General features: G+C 44.2%; 1 protein-coding gene across 2 annotated transcripts in view; it reads left to right on the top strand.

Moving 5' to 3' along the window:
• The first annotated feature begins 4,735 nt into the window (after window positions 1-4,735).
• Window positions 4,736-18,421, top strand: part of Eprs1 (glutamyl-prolyl-tRNA synthetase 1) — a 75,668-nt gene continuing 61,982 nt past the window's right edge. For both annotated transcript variants that reach the window (XM_004670108.2, XM_045153733.1), the window contains exons 1-6: window positions 4,736-4,888; window positions 8,108-8,192; window positions 10,775-10,874; window positions 13,732-13,888; window positions 16,920-17,059; window positions 17,171-17,265. In XM_004670108.2, the coding sequence (XP_004670165.2) occupies window positions 4,843-4,888; window positions 8,108-8,192; window positions 10,775-10,874; window positions 13,732-13,888; window positions 16,920-17,059; window positions 17,171-17,265 (623 nt within the window). In that variant the 5' untranslated portion in view covers window positions 4,736-4,842. The remainder of the gene's footprint in view (window positions 4,889-8,107; window positions 8,193-10,774; window positions 10,875-13,731; window positions 13,889-16,919; window positions 17,060-17,170; window positions 17,266-18,421) is intronic.

The following is an 18,421-nucleotide window of genomic DNA, read 5'->3' as shown; positions in this document are numbered from 1 at the left end:
TGATATTGTATATATGTAAGTACAATGATTGAGATGGGGAGGTAATATGATGGAGAATGGAATTTCAAAGGGGAAAGTGTTGCGGGGGGAGGGAGGAAATTACCATGGGATTTTTTTTATAATCCTGGAAAATGCTAATAAAAATTTTAAAAAAATAGGGAAAGTGTGTGTGGGGGGAGGGTATTAGCATGGGATTTTTTTATATAATCATGGAAAATTTAATAAAAATTAAATTTAAAAAACTGAAAAAAAAGGATGTCTTCCTGTATAGGTGATGTCTGAGCTAATAACAGGTCAAAGAGTTTGGCCACACTATGTGCTGAGGTTTCTAGTTTCTGGGAGTGTCAACACAGTTCTGAGAGAAAGAGCAGAAGGAAGTGACATAGGCTAGAACACCATGAAGAGGAGAAAGTGCTAGAAAGCGAGGTTCAGCTGAGTTAGATTTCCTTTCTCTCTCTTTTAAAAATATTTTAATTTTTATTTATTTGAGAGAGAGAAGGGAGAGAGAAAGAATAGGCACACTAGGGCCTCCATCCAGCCGCTGCAAACGAATTCCACCTAGTGCCTCTGGCTTATGTAGGTCCTTCAGCTTTGTAGGCAAGTGCCTTAACTGCTAAGGCACTTCTACAGCCCTCCCTCCCTTCTTTCATCCCTACCGCTCTCCCTCTCTCCTTCTGCAGGGTCTCATATGTCCCAGACTAGCCTTGAGCTCTGTGTAGTCAAGGATGACCTGAAACATCTGATCCTTTTGCATCTACCTCCAGAGTTCTAGGATTACAGGACTGTACCACCAAGCCCAGCTGAGACGGCTCAAAAACACACAAAAAGTAGTTGGGGAGGCAGGTAGGAGTCAAGTCTCTCTCTCTCTCTCCCTCCCCACTCTCTCTATATATCTCCTTAAAATATCGTAAGGGTTAGTTGGGATGAGAGTGTAGTAGAAAACTGAGCTAGTACAGGAGAGGCTCTGGGTCTGATCTCCCAGGTGTGATGGTCCACACATGTGACTCTAGCCCTCTGGAAAGAGGCAGGAGGATCACCAGTTCTGAAGCCAGCCCAGGCTTCCTGGGGAAACACTGTTTAGAAAAAAAAAATAGTTAAAGGGAAATGTGGAAGTTTTTAAAATAATTTAATTCAATTATTTGAAAACAGGGGAGAGACAGAGATAGAATGGGCACACCAGGGCCTCTAGCCACTACAAACAAACTCCAGATGCATGTGCCCCCTTGTAAATCTGGCTTATCTGGGTACTGGGGAATCGAACCTGGGTCCTTTGGCTTTGCAGGCAAGCGCCTTAACCGTTAAGCCATCAGAGATTTTTAAATTTTTATTTATTTATTTGCATTCAGATGAGAAAAAGGGGAGAGGGTGAATGAGCACACCAGATCCTCTTGCCACTACAAACAAACTTTAGACGCATGTGCCAGTTTGTGCATCTGGTCTTACCAGCATGCACCATCACATCTGGCATGCCCAGGTTTTTTGGAAAGATGATAAAATGCTGTAGGGCTGCAGAGATGTCTTAGTGGTTAAGGCTCTTGGCTGCAAAGCCAAAGCACCCAAGTTCAATTCTCCAGGACCCACATTAGCTAGATGCACAAGGGGGCGCGTGCATCTGGAGTTCACTTGCAGTGGCTGGAAGCCCTGGCACGCCCATTTTCTCCCTCTCTCTCTCAATCTTTCTCTCTGACCCTTTCTCTCTCCCAAATAAATAAATAATAAGAATCTATTAAAAATGTTCTAGAGTGGATGTCGATTGAACTCTGAACTGTACCATGTATAAGGGCTAACTGTGTGGTGTGTGAATTACATGTCAACGAAGCTGCCAGGGGGAAAAAAAATTAAAGGAGCTGGGTGTAGTGAACCCAAAGATAGCCTGGACAACTTGTGTGACGGTTTTGGAAAAATGCAAAATTAGTATCTGTCCCCAAACTGGTACTGCACAACAGACCAAGAAATGCCTCACTCGAGTTCATCTTGATAACAGCATGAGCTTATCAGGACTTATTTGGCCCTAAGACTAAAGCAGAATTGATACAAACCTGGTCGCAGAGCGCCACCTAGTGTTTAAATAGTAGAAGGGACTAGCGGCTCTCGCAACATAAGGCCTCTGTGGGAAGTTCTTTGGGTACAAGGTCCTGGTCCCCAAGAGGCAGCGTCCCACCAGGGGAGAATTGTAAACGGTGGCTGGCTGCATGATGGAATTATCACTGGTTTCCCTAGAGCAGTTACAACGAAAAATCTCAATAAAGCCAGTCTGGGGCCACTTTGCCAGACCAATTTTCTTGGTGGTTTTTTGTTTGTTTTGTTTTTTTTCGAGGAAGGGTTTCACTCTAGTCCAGGCTGACCTGGAATTCACTATGTAGTCACTGGGTGGCCTCAAACTCTCGGTGATCCTCCTACTTCCACCACGCCCGGCTTTGCCAGACCTGTTTTGATCCTTGTTTTCTCTCCTTAGCTAATGACAGATGCTTCCACCCAGTCACGAGCTGAAACCCCGGAATGAACCTAGGCCCACTGGTTTCACTGTCCCTTCTCCTCTGCCATCCCTAGGGAAAACACTAAGTCTACTTCCAGAATAGTAGTCTCAAACTGCCTTTTCCCCTTCCAGTTGTTGTTGTTTGCTTGTTTTCTGTTTTGATTTGTATTTTGATGTAGAGTCTCACTCTAGCCCAGGCTGATCTGGAACTCACTATGTAGTTCGAGGCTGGCGTCAAACTCATAGTGGTTCTCCTACCTCTGCCACCCAGGCATCCGCCACCACACCTGGTTCCTTGGAGTTCTATTGTGTGTTGTTTGCTTGTTTTTAGAAGAGAATAAGACCAGCCCTACCGAGAGAGAGAGAGGGGGAGGGGGGAGGGAGGAAGGGGGAGGAGGGAATAATAGGTAGTTTATTTCCGAGCCATAGCTCAAGGACATAGATTTAGGTTACCTCAAATTCCATATTCCAATGTATTAACAATTTCATGACATTTTTTATAGTTACAGAATCAAAGAAGGTTAAAAATCAAGGTCCTTTTCAATACACAGGTAGGAGCATCAGGTGAGTGGGTTTTAGTAAAGTGGGGGATATCTCTATTATAAGTGTCACATGCTATCTAATGACATGCTTAGCTTTCAGATTGGTGGAAGCTAGAAGGTCTACATTTCAAAAGAACTTACTTATCACAGGATGTTAGGCCAAACAGAGAGGTAACTGGCCATCACGGGGCTAAGATAGGGCTGGGGAGATTGCTCATCAGTTAAGGCGCTTGCCTGCCAAATCTCACAACCCCGGTTTGATTCCCCAGTACCCTCATAAAGCCAGGCGCACGAAGTGGCACATGCGTCTGTGCTCCTATGCAGTGGCTGGCAACCCTGGAATACCATCCCCCACCCTCTCTGCATGCAAATAAATAAAGAAAATATAAAAGAGGCTACATAACCCAAGGTGATCTGGGTGTGAACCTGCAACATTCCAACCTCACCATAATCCTTGAAAAAAGATTTTTTTGTTGTTGTTGTTTTGTTATATGAGGTAGGGTCTCCCTCTAGCCCAGGCTGACCTGAAATTCACTGTGTCGTCTTAGGCTGGCCTCAAACTCAGAGTTCCTCCTACCTCTGCCTCCTGAGTGCTGGGATTAAAGGCATGTGTTATCTTGCCTGACAACTGTTTTCTTTCTTTCTTTTCTTTTTGGAACAAAATCACTTTATTCTAATTAACTCACAGCCATCACAGCTGGTTCAGGAGGCCACGCAACACTTGCCCAGCCCCACCTATACATCTCAGGGAGCTCTGTACAGCCAGGACACACTGATGGCCACTCTGAAGCAATGGATCTGCTAATACAGTCTTTTTTAGAGTCCTCCCTCCCTCCCTCCCTCCTTTCTTTCTTTCTTTCTGAGGTAGGGTCTCACTCTAGCCCAGGCTGACCTGGAATGCACTATGTAGTGTCAGGGTGGACTCTAACTCACGGTGATCCTCCTACTTCTGCCTCCCGAGTGCTGGGATTAAAGGCGTGCGCCACCATTTACACATTCACTATAATCACATTTTTATGATAAAGCAACTTGGTCATCAGAGCAGATTTTCCATTTCTTCAGGCTGAATAACTTCTTAGATTAATCCATTTGCTACTCTGTACTGTTTCAGCACCTCGTTGAAACCCTCACAAGGCTTAACCTCACTCCAGTTCTGGGCACACTCCAGGAACTGTTTGATCTCAAGAAAGCAAGGCTGCTACTCCGCCGGCCTGGCGCTCTGAGGCTCCTGGTAAGTGATATCAGGCTTTGCGGGCTCAGCATTCCCACCTCCACTGAAGCCCCCGGTGATGGCGTGACCCAGGGTGTGTGCCCACCGCAGGGCCCACAGCCACACCGGCTGCAGTGGTCGCCGTCTGGGCCATCAGACCCGGCTGCCGACCAACTGCAGAAGGGGGAGCCGCTGCTGGTGGCTGGGCTGCAGGCGCTGGCCTGGGTGCAGCTCGCATCTGAGGGGCCTGGCTGGGAAGCGCGGCTACCGCTTCCACGACCCACGTTCAACGTGCGTCCGGGGCTCGTCCAGAGCTGGTGTTGCTGTGTCCCTGAGCCGGCGGGCGGGGCAGAGAGGCGGGGCGCGCTGTGATGACGCACTGAGGGCGGTGGCGTCGCGCCGTGATGACGCACAGAGGGCGGCGGCGGCGCGCCGTGATGACGCACAGAGGGCGGCGGCGGCGCGCCGTGATGACGTGAGGGCGTGCGCTGCGGCGGGCGGAGCGAGGGCTGCGGCGGCGTGGGGCGCGCGCACACGTTGCATTTTTCCCCCTCCCCCTCGCTCCGCTGAACCCCGCGTTACGGGCGCCTGGGAAGACCGGCAGTCGGTGGGAGATGGCGACGCTCTGCCTGACGGTGAACGCGGGAGACCCGCCCCTGGGTAAGGGCCGAGCCCCAGGCCCGGGCCTGCGGGTTGCGTCAGCCGCGGGCTGGATGGCGCCGGCCTGCGCTCCCGAGACCCCGAGGCACCGGCTCCTGGGCTGCGCGGTGCCGGAGCCGGGCTGCTTGCTCCTGGGGACTTGGGAGCCGCGATCGTGTTCTTCCTGTCCTTCTCGGGGTGCACTTGTCTCAGGAACTATTCCTGATCCCCGTGACCCGACTTTTCTTTCCTAACGTTGAGTCCAGCTCGAGAGGAGGAAGGACGGTCGTGTCAGCCGTGGGGCTTTCCCCGAACTCGCAGGGACTTCTCAGGGAAGGTGGCAGGTCCTGCCCCACGCCCCGGGGATGTGGGCAGTAAGCGCCAGGGTGAACGTCGGCTTCCCCGGCTTTCCCATACGCACCTTAGGTTCCATTCGCGATCGCTTTTTCAAAGTGGCTAATTGGTTTAGGATTCCTGTTCGCATTATCACATTATCACTACTGATGTACTGAGTTCATATTTAATAATGTCCGTCTACAATGCAGACATATGTGGACTGTGTAATGTTCAGGAAGCCAGACGTTTACATACAGTTGACCACATGGGAATGATGAAATCTTTGGTTACCTTCTCAACTTTGGTAGTGGTCTGAGTCTAATGGAAGAAGTGTGTTTGTGTGTGTGTGTGTGTGTGTGTGTGTGTGTGCGCGCGCGCGCGTGAGTGCGTGTTAGATCCCAGAGCCTTGTATATGTTTATGCATTCAGAGTTACACTCCACAGTCTTAAAAGGTTTCGCTCTAGCCCAGGCTGACCAGGAATTCATCATGTACTCTCAGGGTAGCCTTGAACTCATGGCCATCCTCCTATTTCTGCCTCCCGAGTGCTGGGATTAAAGGCATGCACCACCACGCTCGTTTTTTTTTTTTTTTTTTTTTTTTTTTCCGAGGTACGCCCTTGTTCTAGCTCAGGCTGACTTGGAATTCACTAGGTAGTCTCAGGGTGGCCTCAAACTCATGGTGATCCTCTTTTCTCTGATCCTGTTAGCAATTACTACCAAGTGCTGGGTTTAAAGGTGTGCAATGCTTAAAAATAATATGTTTAAATGTTTACAAATAGTAACTAATCCTAGCATATTGGTTCCAGTCACTGTGCTTACAACAGATCAGTGAATTATAAAGAAATGGATTTGGGTCTTGGGCCAGAAGGCACTAGAGAACATGGCCTCTTGGTTGAGAGCAAAAGCATTGAGTTTCTGGAGATCCGAGTTCAGTCCTGGCTGCTAATTTTGGTTTGAGGGAGCCTGACAGGTTCTTGGTTCAGGGTCAGTGTTTCCTCATTGTAGGGAAGGGGGTAATGTTTTCTATTACAGTGATGGCTGACAGAATTCAGTGAGACTGTAGCATAAGCTTCTGTCACTTTGTTTTCTTGGTGGGGTGATGGTTTCGAGGTGGGGTCCCGCTCTAGCCCAGGCTGACCTGGAATTCACTGTGTGGTCTGAGGGTGGCCTCAAACTCACGCCATCCTCCTACCTCTGCCTCCCAGCTGCTGGCAATAAAGGCGTGCGCCACCACGCCCGGCTTCCTGTCACATTTTGATGTGTAATAAATAGCTGTTCTTTTTACTTATGTTACTTAGAAGTCTCTCAGGAGGTGATGGATGTTTCCTTAGTAAATTCTGGAACTCAGAGCCACATTTTGTCAGTATTCCATAAGAGGGTCTTAAAGAAATTTGTTGTCATTTTGAAAAGTATGTCAACTGTGCAATATTTGTCATTCTCTTTTGATTTAATTTTTCTCAAATCATTGCGTTTTATCTCTAAGTAATAAAATTCAGTGAAATATTTAGAAAAGTGGATTGCATTGTTAGAATTTTATGCATTTTTTTTTTTGAGGTAGGATCTCACTGTAGCCCAGGCTGACCTGAAACTCACTCTGTAGTTGCATGCTGGCCTCCGTGTCATAATAGTCCTCTTACCTCTGCCTCCCACGGGCTGGGATTGAAGGCATTCACCCCTATGTCCTGTGCAATGTTAGTTTTTAATGTTAAGATCTTTCAACCCTAAAGTGCAAGAACAGAACATTTCCCCCTGTACTCCTTGAGAGCATACTGCTGATTCAGTGCCTCAGTGTTCCAGAATACTCCAGTGCACATCTACAAGCAAGGGATCTCTACTATACAGCCATCAAAGTCAGCACATGCACATGGATACACTTAATGTACAGACCCCATTATTGGTCTGATGCTGAGTTCCCCCTTGATCCCCACCAGAGGCCAGCACCACAATCGGGAACGGTGCTTTCTCTGTACTTCATGTCTTTCCAGTTTCCTGCAGTTGAGTTGATTTACTAGTCTTCCCTCGGTTTTAGTAGCTTTGACCTCTGAAGATTACAACCCACTTACCCTGAGTGTTCTTTAATTGGGATCTTTCTTTGTGGCTCTTGGATTCAGACTATGTGTCTTAGGCAGGAATGGCACCATGATTCCTCATTCTTCATCACAGCCCATTGGCTGGTGTGTGAATTTAATTGTACACTGCTAATGATTCTACCTTGAGTCACCTAGGATGTTGTCTTGCCAGCCTTCATGGTCACAGAGCTTTTCCTTTTAGAGGCATTGTAATGGAGCGAATTTGAGGGCCATGCAGACATTCCTATCATCACCTTAACTCACTGGTTCAGCATCCATTGATGTGTCCTGCTGTTTACAGTGGAGCACAGTATTCATTGTTCTTCTTAACCAAGTTTAAGAACAAAAAAGTTGTGGATTTATTTAGCAAACTTCATTATATGTTGACAGGCATTGTTACAAGGTGTTGTAAAATTTAATGTCTGAACCCACCTTCATATTGCTGACTGCCAAGGACCTGGGGCTGGTAGCTTAACCTCTCCAAGCCTGTTTCTTCTCTAAGGCACATCTGCTCCTTGAGGTGGCAATAAAGATTAAAGGTTGTAGTGACTATGGCGAGCTTAGCATAGTGAAATTTGAGTACTGCTGGCTTCTGTAGAAGCCAGTGTTCTGATTTTTTTCCTGTCTTAAGAGATGAAACATTTAGCGTCACTGACTGGAAGCTGAGCGGATAGAACGACAGTTGGATGCTGCGTTGCTGTTTCTGTAAGATAAAACCTCAGCCTCCTGTGTGTAGATGATGGGGTACTTGGCTGGTTGACTCATCCTTATTGCCATATATTGTTATAAATACTTCATTGCTTTAAAGAGAAATCTCATCATGCTGTCATTTCAGGAGCCCTGCTGGCAGTTGAGCATGTGAAAGGTGATGTCAGCATTTCTGTGGAAGAAGGGAAAGAGAATCTTCTTCGTGTTTCAGAGTAAGTGCTCTTTCACAGCTATTTTCAATACTGAACAGCATTTTAAATACTCAGCGTTACGTGCTGTGAGCTTGTTTTACTTGCTAACTAGGTAGATTGTTCCTAGAAAGAAGTGCTTCATTCCGAGACAGCTCAGAGGTTTGTGTTGTTACCTAGCGATCCCGTTCCACTTAGTCTATTTAAAAGGGATCAGAAAGGTACAGAAAAAATTAGATACAAGGCCTATTATTATCATTGTTATTATATTTTTTATTTTGTTTGAGACTGGGTGTTATGTAGCCTGGTCTGACCTGGACTCAGGATCTTCCTGCCTTAGTCTTCTGAGTGCTGGGAATACCTGCATTTACCATTGTGTCTGGCTTTATATAGATTTTTATTTTATTTATTTATTTGCAAGCATAGAGAGACAGAGAGAGGAGAGGAGATAGAGAGAAAATGGGCGTGCCAGGGCCTCTAGCCACTGCAAACGAACTCCAGATGCATGCGCCCCCTTCTCCATCTGGCTTATGTGGGTACTGGGGAATTGAACCGGGGTCCTTTGGCTTCGCAGGCAGGTGCCTTAACCACTAAGCCATCTCTCCAGCGCAAATTTTAATTTTTATTATTTTCATTAACTTACTCGAGAGTGTGTGCATGTGAGTGGGCATGCCAGGTCCTCTTGGCATTGCAAGCAAACTCCAGACCATTGCGGACAAATTCCAGGCACGTGTGCACCTGGCTTTATGCGGGTATTGGGGAGTGAAACTTGGGGTAGGCTTTGCAAGCAAGAGCCACTAGCCACTGATCCATCTCTACAGCACTGTTTGTTTTGAGACAGGGTCTTGCCTATGTAGCTCTTGCTGGCTTTGAAGTTAAAGCATTATTTCTACCTCAGCATCCCAAATACTAGGATTGTAGACAGGCGTGTACTACCATGCTGGGCTCGTCACTATCTTTAAAGATAAAGGTGAAAAAGAAGAGTTGGGGATTGTGGCTCTGTGGTAAGAGTGTATGCTTGTCTTGAGTGTTTGTTTTACTTGAGGCATTGGGTTCCATCCCCAGCACCGCCACCAGAGTACTACAAATAATTAATAATAACAACAAAGATATCAGGTATAAGCTGGGTGTGGCAGTGTATGCCTTTAATCCCAGCACTCGGGAGGTAGAGGTGGGAGGATCACTGTGAATTTGAGGCCACTCTGAGACTACATAGTTATAGTTCATTCTAGGTCAGCCTGAGTCAGAGTGAGCCAGTACCTCATAAAAAGGGTGGGGGAATACGCGCGCGCACGCGCACACACACACATACATCAGATATATCCTCATGGTTCCTTGGGATTTAGCATGGAAAATGAAAGGTGATGATGATACCTTCTAAACTCAGGTTTGGTTCTATCAACTGGGTTTACTCAAGGGTGCTGAAACTGGACTGTTCATTTAGGGAACCTCTGATTTTGTGATGTCAGTATCCTTAGTTTGTCTTTTCTTGGGCTGCCTTTCAACCAGTCGTTACTTATCCCCTGTTCTCCCTAACATCCAAAGATGATGGGTGCCAGAAGGAGTGTAAGTTTGGAGCCAGCCTGGAATATGTGGTATGGCACTATCTTTTTAAAAAAAGACTGTAGAGATGGCATAGTGGTTAAGGCACTTGCCTATAAAGCCTAACAACCCGGCTTCAATGCCCCTGTACCCACGTAAAACCAGATGTACAAAGTGGTACATGTATCTGGACTTCACTTGAAGTGGCCAAAGGCCCTGGTGCACACGCACGCACACACACACACACACACACACACACACACACTCTCTCTCTCTCTCTCTATATATATATATATATCACCTTGCAAATAAATACAGAAAAAAGAAAAAGAAAACCCAAGGCAAAGCAAAATAGGGAGATAAGGAGTAAGTTAAAAGGATGAAATATTATATAAAAAGTCTGCTCTGAAATGCTTTCATGGATTAAGCTGGATACTTGAGAACAAATTGACGTTTGATAGAAATAGTAAAGAGGGTCTGGAGAGATGGCTCAGTCGTTAAAAGCACTTGGCTTAAAAAGCCTAGTGGCCCAGGTTTGAATCCCCACTACCCATGTAAAACTAGATACACAAAGAGGCACATGTGTGTGGAGTTGGTCTGCAAAAGCAAGAGTCCATTGCACACTTAACACACACACTTATCCTTTTCTCTCCCCAAAGTAACTGAATGTAAACTTTTTTTTTTTTAAAGAAACAGAGTAAAGACCATTAGTAGGTCTGTGTCTTGAAAAGAATTATATATTAGTTTTTTTTTTTTTAATGAGAGAGAGAGAGAGAGAGAGAGAGAATTGGCTGTCAGGGCCTCCAGCTGCTATAATCAAACTCCAGAAGCTGCGCCACCTTGTGAGCATGTGTAACCTTACACACTTGTGTCACCTCTTGTGTCTGGCTTACGTGGGATCTGGAGAGTTGAACATGGGTCCTTAGGCTTCACAGGCAGGCACTTTAACCACTAATCCATCTCTCCAGGCCCAGATATATGAGTTTAATTTCACGTTTCTTCATGAGGCTCGTGACTTACTGATTGGCTAATGTAACTAATGTTTTACTTGATTTTATTTTTAGGAATGTGGTGTTTACAGACGTAAACTCCATACTGCGCTACTTGGCTCGAGCTGCGGCCTCGGTGGGGCTGTATGGCATGAACCTGATGGAACATACTGAGGTGAGCAAGGGGTCAGCTGTGCGTTTTGTTCTGTGCTTTTGGTTTGGGGAGCTGTGTCCGCTAGAATGCATTGCCATGTACTGTTAGTCCACTTATGGACGTTGGACCAGGGTAAGGAATGTTTGTGGTTGGTCCGTTTCTTATTATTTATTTATTATTTTTTGATTTTTCGAGTTAGGTTCTCACTTGGAACTCACTCCGTAGTCCCAGGCTGCCCTTGAATTCATAGTGATCCTTCCGTATGCTGAGATTAAAGGCATGTGCCACCACATCCTACTCCTATTTATTTATCTAAATATTCTTTTTTTTAAATTTTTTAAAATTTATTATTTATTTGAGAGCGACAGACACAGAGAGAAAGACAGATAGAGGGAGAGAGAGAGAATGGGCGCGCCAGGGCTTCCAGCCTCTGCAAACGAACTCCAGACGCGTGCGCCCCCTTGTGCATCTGGCTAACGTGGGACCTGGGGAACCGAGCCTCGAACCGGGGTCCTTAGGCTTCACAGGCAAGCGCTTAACCGCTAAGCCATCTCTCCAGCCCTAAATATTCTTTAATTATTTGAGAAAGAGAGAGAGTTTGGCCATTGTAAATGAGCTCCACACACACGTGCCACTGTGCATCTGGCTTTATGTGAGTACTGCATAACTGAACCTGGATCCTTAGGCTTTGCAGCCAAGTTTCTTAATCTCTGAGCCACTTCTCCCACCCCTGTTTTTTAAAACTAGAGGCAGGGTCACTTTAACTAATTGTAGTCTGTAACTTACTATGTGTCTCAGGTTGGCCTTGAGCATGTGATCCTTCTTCTGTCTCTGGCTGTTCAGTACTGGGATTACAGGTGTGTACTACCACATCTAGCAGAAAAAAAAGTCTTGGAGCTGAAATGTAGGTCAGTGATGGCTTCTTAGGTGACATGAACAATGCTCAGGGTTAGCTCTTTAGCACATTAAATGAATGAATGACTAAGTACCCACGCTGAGGATGGCTTATTTGGTAAAGTGCTTGCCTCCCTCAAGCATGAGAACCTGTTTGATCCCCAGAAGCCACATAAATGTCTCAGTGTGATGGCTCATACTTGTAATCCCAGTGCTGAGGAGGTGGAGAGTTGTGGATTATTGGGATTCCCTGGCAGCCAATCTTGCCTACTCATTTAAGTTCCAGACTAGTAAGAGACCCTGTTTCACAGACGGTGGATGATATCCAAGGACCAACACTAGAGGTTGCCCTCTGGTTTAAACACATGTGCACATGTATGCACACACAAATCTGAGGAAAGATACCTGAAGTTACCCTCTGATCTACTCACACATACACAACACACAAAATAAGAAGCTTGCTTTTAGCTCTCATGTTTCGATGTCTGTCCCAAACAGACTGCGCTTTTACTTCATTCAGTGCCGTCTTCATCTTCCTAGGTTCCTAGATCTTCGTATGTCAGTGGTACTGTGTAGTTCACGCCCTTCAACTTTCATACAGATAGGACGGCAGATCTAGAACCTGCAAGGGAATCACCCAGGGTAACACGTAGTTTGGAACTTGTGTTCTTTAAGTAAATCATTAATCACAAAAATCACAAACTGACTTACTATTTTATTTTTTTTAATTATTTTTATTTGTTTTTCTCAATTTTTATTAACATTTTCCGTGACTATAAAAAATATCCCACGGTAATATCCTCCCTCTCCCCCCACACTTTCCCCTTTGAAATTCCATTCTCCATCATATCCCCTCCCCATCTCAATCACAAACTGACTTTCAATGCTGCTGTTTTTCAGTATTGTTTTCTCCTCTTGTATTCTACATTCATTTTTAAAAAAAAATTTTTTTGTTCATTTTTATTTATTTGAGAGGGACAGACAGAGAGAGAGAGAGAGAGAGAATGGGCGTGCCAGGGCCTCCAGCCACTGCAAACGAACTCCAGATGCGTGCGCCCCCTTGTGCATCTGGCTAACGTGGGTCCTGGGGAATCGAGCCTTGAACCGGGGTCCTCAGGCTTCACGGCAAGCGCTTAATGGCTAAGCCATCTCTCCAGCCCTCTGCATTCATTTTTATAAATCTCATACAATCATTTTTTTTTTTGAGGCAAGCCTAATAGAGTGGCCTTTTTTCTTTTTTTCCTTAAGAGAGAGAGCAAGAGTGAGAGAGAGAATTGGCACTCTAGGGCCTCCAGCCACTGAAGTCAAACTCCAGATGCATGTGCCACCTTATGTGCATGTGCGACCTTGTGCATGTGTCACCTTGTGTGTCTGGCTTATGTGGGATCTGAGGAGTTGAACATGGTTCCTTAGGCTTTGCAGGCAAGCACCTTAACTGCTAAGCCATCTCTCCAGCCCTCATACAATTCTTTTCATTTTTTTGAGGTAGGATCTCATTCTATAGCTCAGGCCAGTGTCAAACTTGAGATCTTCCTGCCTCAGCTTCCTGAGTGCTGGCATGTGCCACCACACTGGGCAAAAACTGTTTTAGTGGTTACTTTAAAATTTCTTCAAGTAGATTAATCTCTGGCTAGTTATCAACCTTTGGGCTGGTTCAGGTCAGTCAGTCCTTTATTGTCAGTTAGTTTTTTTTTTTTGTTGTTATTGTTCTTTCCTGAGGTGTTCCTCCATGCACTTGCAGTAAAGGAAAGCACACCAAAATCACAACCAAATGTGGCATTTATAAGTGGTATTTTGGATTCCAGGCAACCAGAGTTGAATCCACACAATGATAGGTTTTGTGATTCCAGAAAAGGAAACTATGGTTATAAGGGAGAAGCCAAGAGTGCTTGTTGCTCTTGTTAACTAGCATTTTCTTATGTTCATTTTTAAGGCCTAAACTGTGACATGTATTTATTTTCTGGGTTTTTTTTTCCCCCCACAGATTGATCACTGGTTGGAATTTAGTGCTACAAAATTATCTTCATGTGACTTATTTACTTCTGCAATCAACGAGCTTAATCACTGCCTGTCTCTGAGAACATATTTAGTTGGAAACTCCTTGACTTTAGCTGATTTATGCATTTGGGCCACCCTAAAAGGTATCAGTGATTCCTCTTAAGATACTGTGGGCTTTTAGCTTTTATGAGGCAGGCTGGCCTTGAACTCCTGAGGTGAAGCAGTCCTCCTTTCTGTCTCCCAAGTAGTTGAGACTACAGTCCTATATCATTGTGCGCAACTAAAATATTGTTTCAATCATTGAATGTTTTGCTGGCTGAAAACTCCGTGGATTGGTGGGGAGGGTATGTAGGCAGCAGCTTAGGTTTTTCTTGCTGAGGAGTAATTGCTCTGGTTTTCTTGTTCCTTTCTAATCAGCAGTTAGCTATTCTCTGCTGGTCCTGGAGGTCATCCCTGTCCTAGCCTTTGAAGCTGTCATTTCTTGTAGGAGAAACAAACTATCCTTCTGTGTATGTTAACACTTCTGGATCAGCCATTACTTTACCCTAGACACAGGTCCGTCATTTGACTTAGTACTCAGTAGGACTGAGGGGATGTTCGGTGGAGTAGTTTGGAATGCCATTCATAGGGCAGATGGCTTTTCCTATTCTACAGCTAGTTTAAAGCAGTTAGATGTTATTACTGACTTGGTAAACCAGTTAGCTTTTAAAAAATGCTTCACGAGGTACACTTGATACACAAAATAACTGTACCTGCAAAGTGTAATTTTGTAAGTTTCAATTTATTGTTTCCTGTGAATCTATCACCACAGTCAAGATAATGAACATAGCCACCATCCGCAGAGCTGCAGAATTCTGCGAGCAGACGCAGCAGTCGTGGCTGAACTGAGAAGACAGGCAGCGGCGTGGGAGAAGGGCATTGCGCTAGTGACGAGAAGGTTGAACTGCCAGTTAGCTGTGTGCTATTTCAAATTTAGTGCAGGAAAATACCAGTGCCAGTAATTTTGGGATTGAGTTATATAAGCTTTCACAGCATTAGATCACTTTAATAACAAGGCCTCTAGAAAGACAGCATTAGAAACTTCAAAAAGTCAGGTTCTGATTGCATAAGTGATTCCATAGAATATCCTAGTGACAGCATCTAAGGAATTGTGATTTTGAAAAAGTTTACAGCATAGGAGAAACATGGGTTATTGAGGATCACTTAGGATATTTAGTTGTAGGAACGTAATTCTCATAATGTAGAAGCCTTGATTTAATAGAAGCCCAAGGACGTGAGTCTGCTTGGGAGTTATTACTCTCTGTACAAGTATGAACAGTTATCACCATGGTTGGAATGGGCCTAGAAAATTATAGGCTGGGCATGGTGACACACATTTTTTTTTTCCCCCGAGGTAGGGTCTCACTCTATCCCAGGCTGACCTGGACTTCACTATGGAGTCTCAGGGTGGCCTTGAACTCACGGCAATCCGCCTACCTCTGCCTCCCGAGTGCTGGGATTAAAGGCGTGCGCTACCACGCCCGGCTGTGACACACATTTTTAATCCCAGCACTTGGGAGGCAGAGAGTAGAGGATCACTGAGTTCGAGGCCAGCCTGGGACTGCAGAGTTCCAGGTCAGCATGGGCTACAGTGAGTCCTTACCTCAAAGAATACAAAATATGTTGTTAAAAATAATAATAAATTGGGGAAGCCATAGGTTCAATTAAAAAAACAAACAAACAGGCTGGAGGGATGGCTCAGCAGTTAAGGTGCTTACCTGTGATGCCTTACAACTGGGGTTCAGTTCCCCAGTACCTTTGTAAAGCCAGATGCACAAACTGGCACATACATGTGGAATTGGTTTGCAGTGGCTGGAGTCCCTGGCCTATTCTCTCTCTTCTTGCAAATAAATAAATAAATGAATGAATGAATAAAAATATTTAAAAAAAAACCAAAAAATGAAAATTAGAAGTTGGAAGGGAGGGAAATGGGATTGATGAGAGATTTATAAAGGAGACTTGAAGGCTGGTTGTAATGGCACATGCCTTTAATTTTAGCACTTAGGAGGCAGAGGCAGGAGGATCCCTGTGAGTTTGAGCCATCCTGAGACTCCATAGTGAATTCCAGGTCAGCCTGGGCTAGAGTGAGACCCTGCCTCAACCCCCTCCACACCAAAAAAAAAGGAGACTTGAATTTCATTATTTTTTTTTTAAGGCAAAGTGTTTCTTGCTCTTTAAGTCTAAGTTACATAAATACTTTCATATTCTCTACATTTTTGTGCTTTAAACTATTCTCTAAATTGTTATAATAATATAAAATGAAGGCTTCTTCTACTTAGATTGCATTTTTTTGGGGGGGGGGGATTTTTGAGATAGGGTCTCACTCTAGCCCAGGCTGACCTGGAATTCACTATGGAGTCTCAGGGTAGCCTTGAACTCATGAAAATCCTACTACCTCTTCCTCCCAAGTGCTGGGATTAAAGGCGTGCGCCACCACACCAAGCTAGACTGCATTTTTATGTATTTTTCCTTTTCCAGTGTCTTGCTTTATAGTCCAGGCTAGGCTGGAATTATAGACTTCCTCCTCAGCCTCCCCATGGCTTTAATCACATCAGGCTTAATTTTCATGATAGATAACATACTCCTGTACTTACCACGAGACTTGTAGCTTTATCATGTTAAAGAGCTGAATAGTCCTTTAGTGCTTATATTTGAAGTTTACACTGAAGGAATTGAATTACTTCTTCGTTATTTTTGTTTTCTCCAGTTGATCTACTTAAAACTATCCTCAAATGTGAAGTAAGCGTTGTTCCTCTTACACTGTATGTGTTGGTGGCACAGGGACAAGAATAGTGAACATGGGTGAATTCAGTTAGGTTTTTTGGGAGCAGGCTCTCAGTAGGTAGCCCTAGGCTGGCCTCCAACTTCTGACTCTCCTATTTCAGGCTACTGAGTGCTGGATGATAGGTATGTGTACCACCGCCTCTAGCCTTGAAGTACAAATTTAATGTTAACAATCTTGTGGCTTCTGTAGAATACAGTAAGCTATTGGAAACATTTCAAGGTGTGCCAGAGTGTTGTAATTTTATTGGAGAAGCACAACTTTAATCTTGTTGACTTAAATTGACTATATTGGGACCTTTATTGTTAATTTGCAGATATATTAAATGTTTTTAAAATTATGTTCACTAATAGGAAATGCTATGTGGCAGGAACAACTGAAACAAAACAAAACTCCAGTTCACATAAAACGGTGGTTTGGTTTTCTTGATGCCCAGCAGGCCTTTCAATCAGTAGGTACCAAGTGGAATGTTTCAGCAAACAAAGCTAGAGTGGTAAGTTGTTTTTGTTTTTTTACTGTGGCCGATCTTGTCATGGTATTGCTGGGTGAAGAAGTCCCGAGCACTCAGCCTACGGCTTTTTACTGTGGATGTCCTCTTTTCCAGGCACCTGAGAAAAAACAGGATGTTGGGAAATTCATTGAGCTTCCAGGTGCAGAGATGGGAAAGGTCACTGTCAGGTTTCCTCCAGAGGCCAGTGGGTAAGAAAATACAGCTCATGTTATAACTGGACTTACTTAGTGGAAAAGGTTGAAAGTGGTTATTCAGTATTTTTAACGCTTTTTTTAAACCTGTTGTGTTATAACTGGACATATTTAGTGGAAAAGCTTGAAAGCGGTTATTCAGTATTCTTAATACTTTTTTACTGTTAGTATTTAAATATTAAGTGTTTTTAATATTAATGTTGGGAAGTCAAGCTCTAAATTCTAAACATTGAAATAGCTTCTTTTTTCCTTGTGATACTGGAGATTGAACCTAGGGCCTCATGTATGGTGGACGAGTACTCTACCATTGAGCCAAATCCTCAACTCTAGTTTGTTTGTTTTTTTGGGTTTTCGAGGTAGGTTTTCACTCTAGCCCAGCCTGACCTGGAATTCACTATGCAGTCTCCGGTGGCCTTGAACTCACGGTGATCCTCCTACCTTTGCCTCCTGACTAAAGGTGTGTGTCACCACACCCAGCTTAGTTTCTTCATTATTTTTTTCAGTATTTTATTTTTATTTATTTGACAGGAAAAGGGGAGAGAGAGAATGGGCATGCCAGGGCTTCCAGCCACTACAAATGAACTTCAGATGTGTGCGCCCCTTTGTGCATCTGGCTAACATGGGTCCTAGGGAATTGAACCTGGGTCCTTTGGCTTAGCAAGCAAATGCCTTAATCACTAAGCCACCCCTCCAGCCCAGTTTCTTCATTATTAACAGTTATGTTAATTTGTAGTTTTGTAGTGTTAGTTCATTAAAGTAACTGAGAAAATTTTATCTCAGAATTTGATGTATAAATAAGAAAATATTGATAAAAAGAAAAATTTATTAATAGGAAAATATTTATAGGTCGAAAGGCTTAAGCTTTATATTTTCAGATTTCTTACAGCATTTATTTTTCAATAAAAATTTGTATTTATGCCTAAGCATTCTGCTCTATTAGTAAATGTTATGATAATGTTATTTTCCCCTCAAATAAAGCGGAGCCCTGAAAAACTCATGCCTACTTAGTTATTTCTGTCAGTAGGTTTTTCAAACCTATTAGTAACTCTTGACACACAGCAAACATAGTATTTAGTTGGTTTTTTGTCTTTAAAAAATTTGTAAACTTTTTTTTTTTTTTAATAGATGGATAAGGCCAGGCATGGTGGTGCAC

This window comes from Jaculus jaculus, chromosome 1, assembly GCF_020740685.1.
Source record: "Jaculus jaculus isolate mJacJac1 chromosome 1, mJacJac1.mat.Y.cur, whole genome shotgun sequence".
Taxonomy (NCBI): Eukaryota; Metazoa; Chordata; class Mammalia; order Rodentia; family Dipodidae; genus Jaculus; species Jaculus jaculus.
This window is presented reverse-complemented; position numbering and strand designations above follow the sequence as displayed.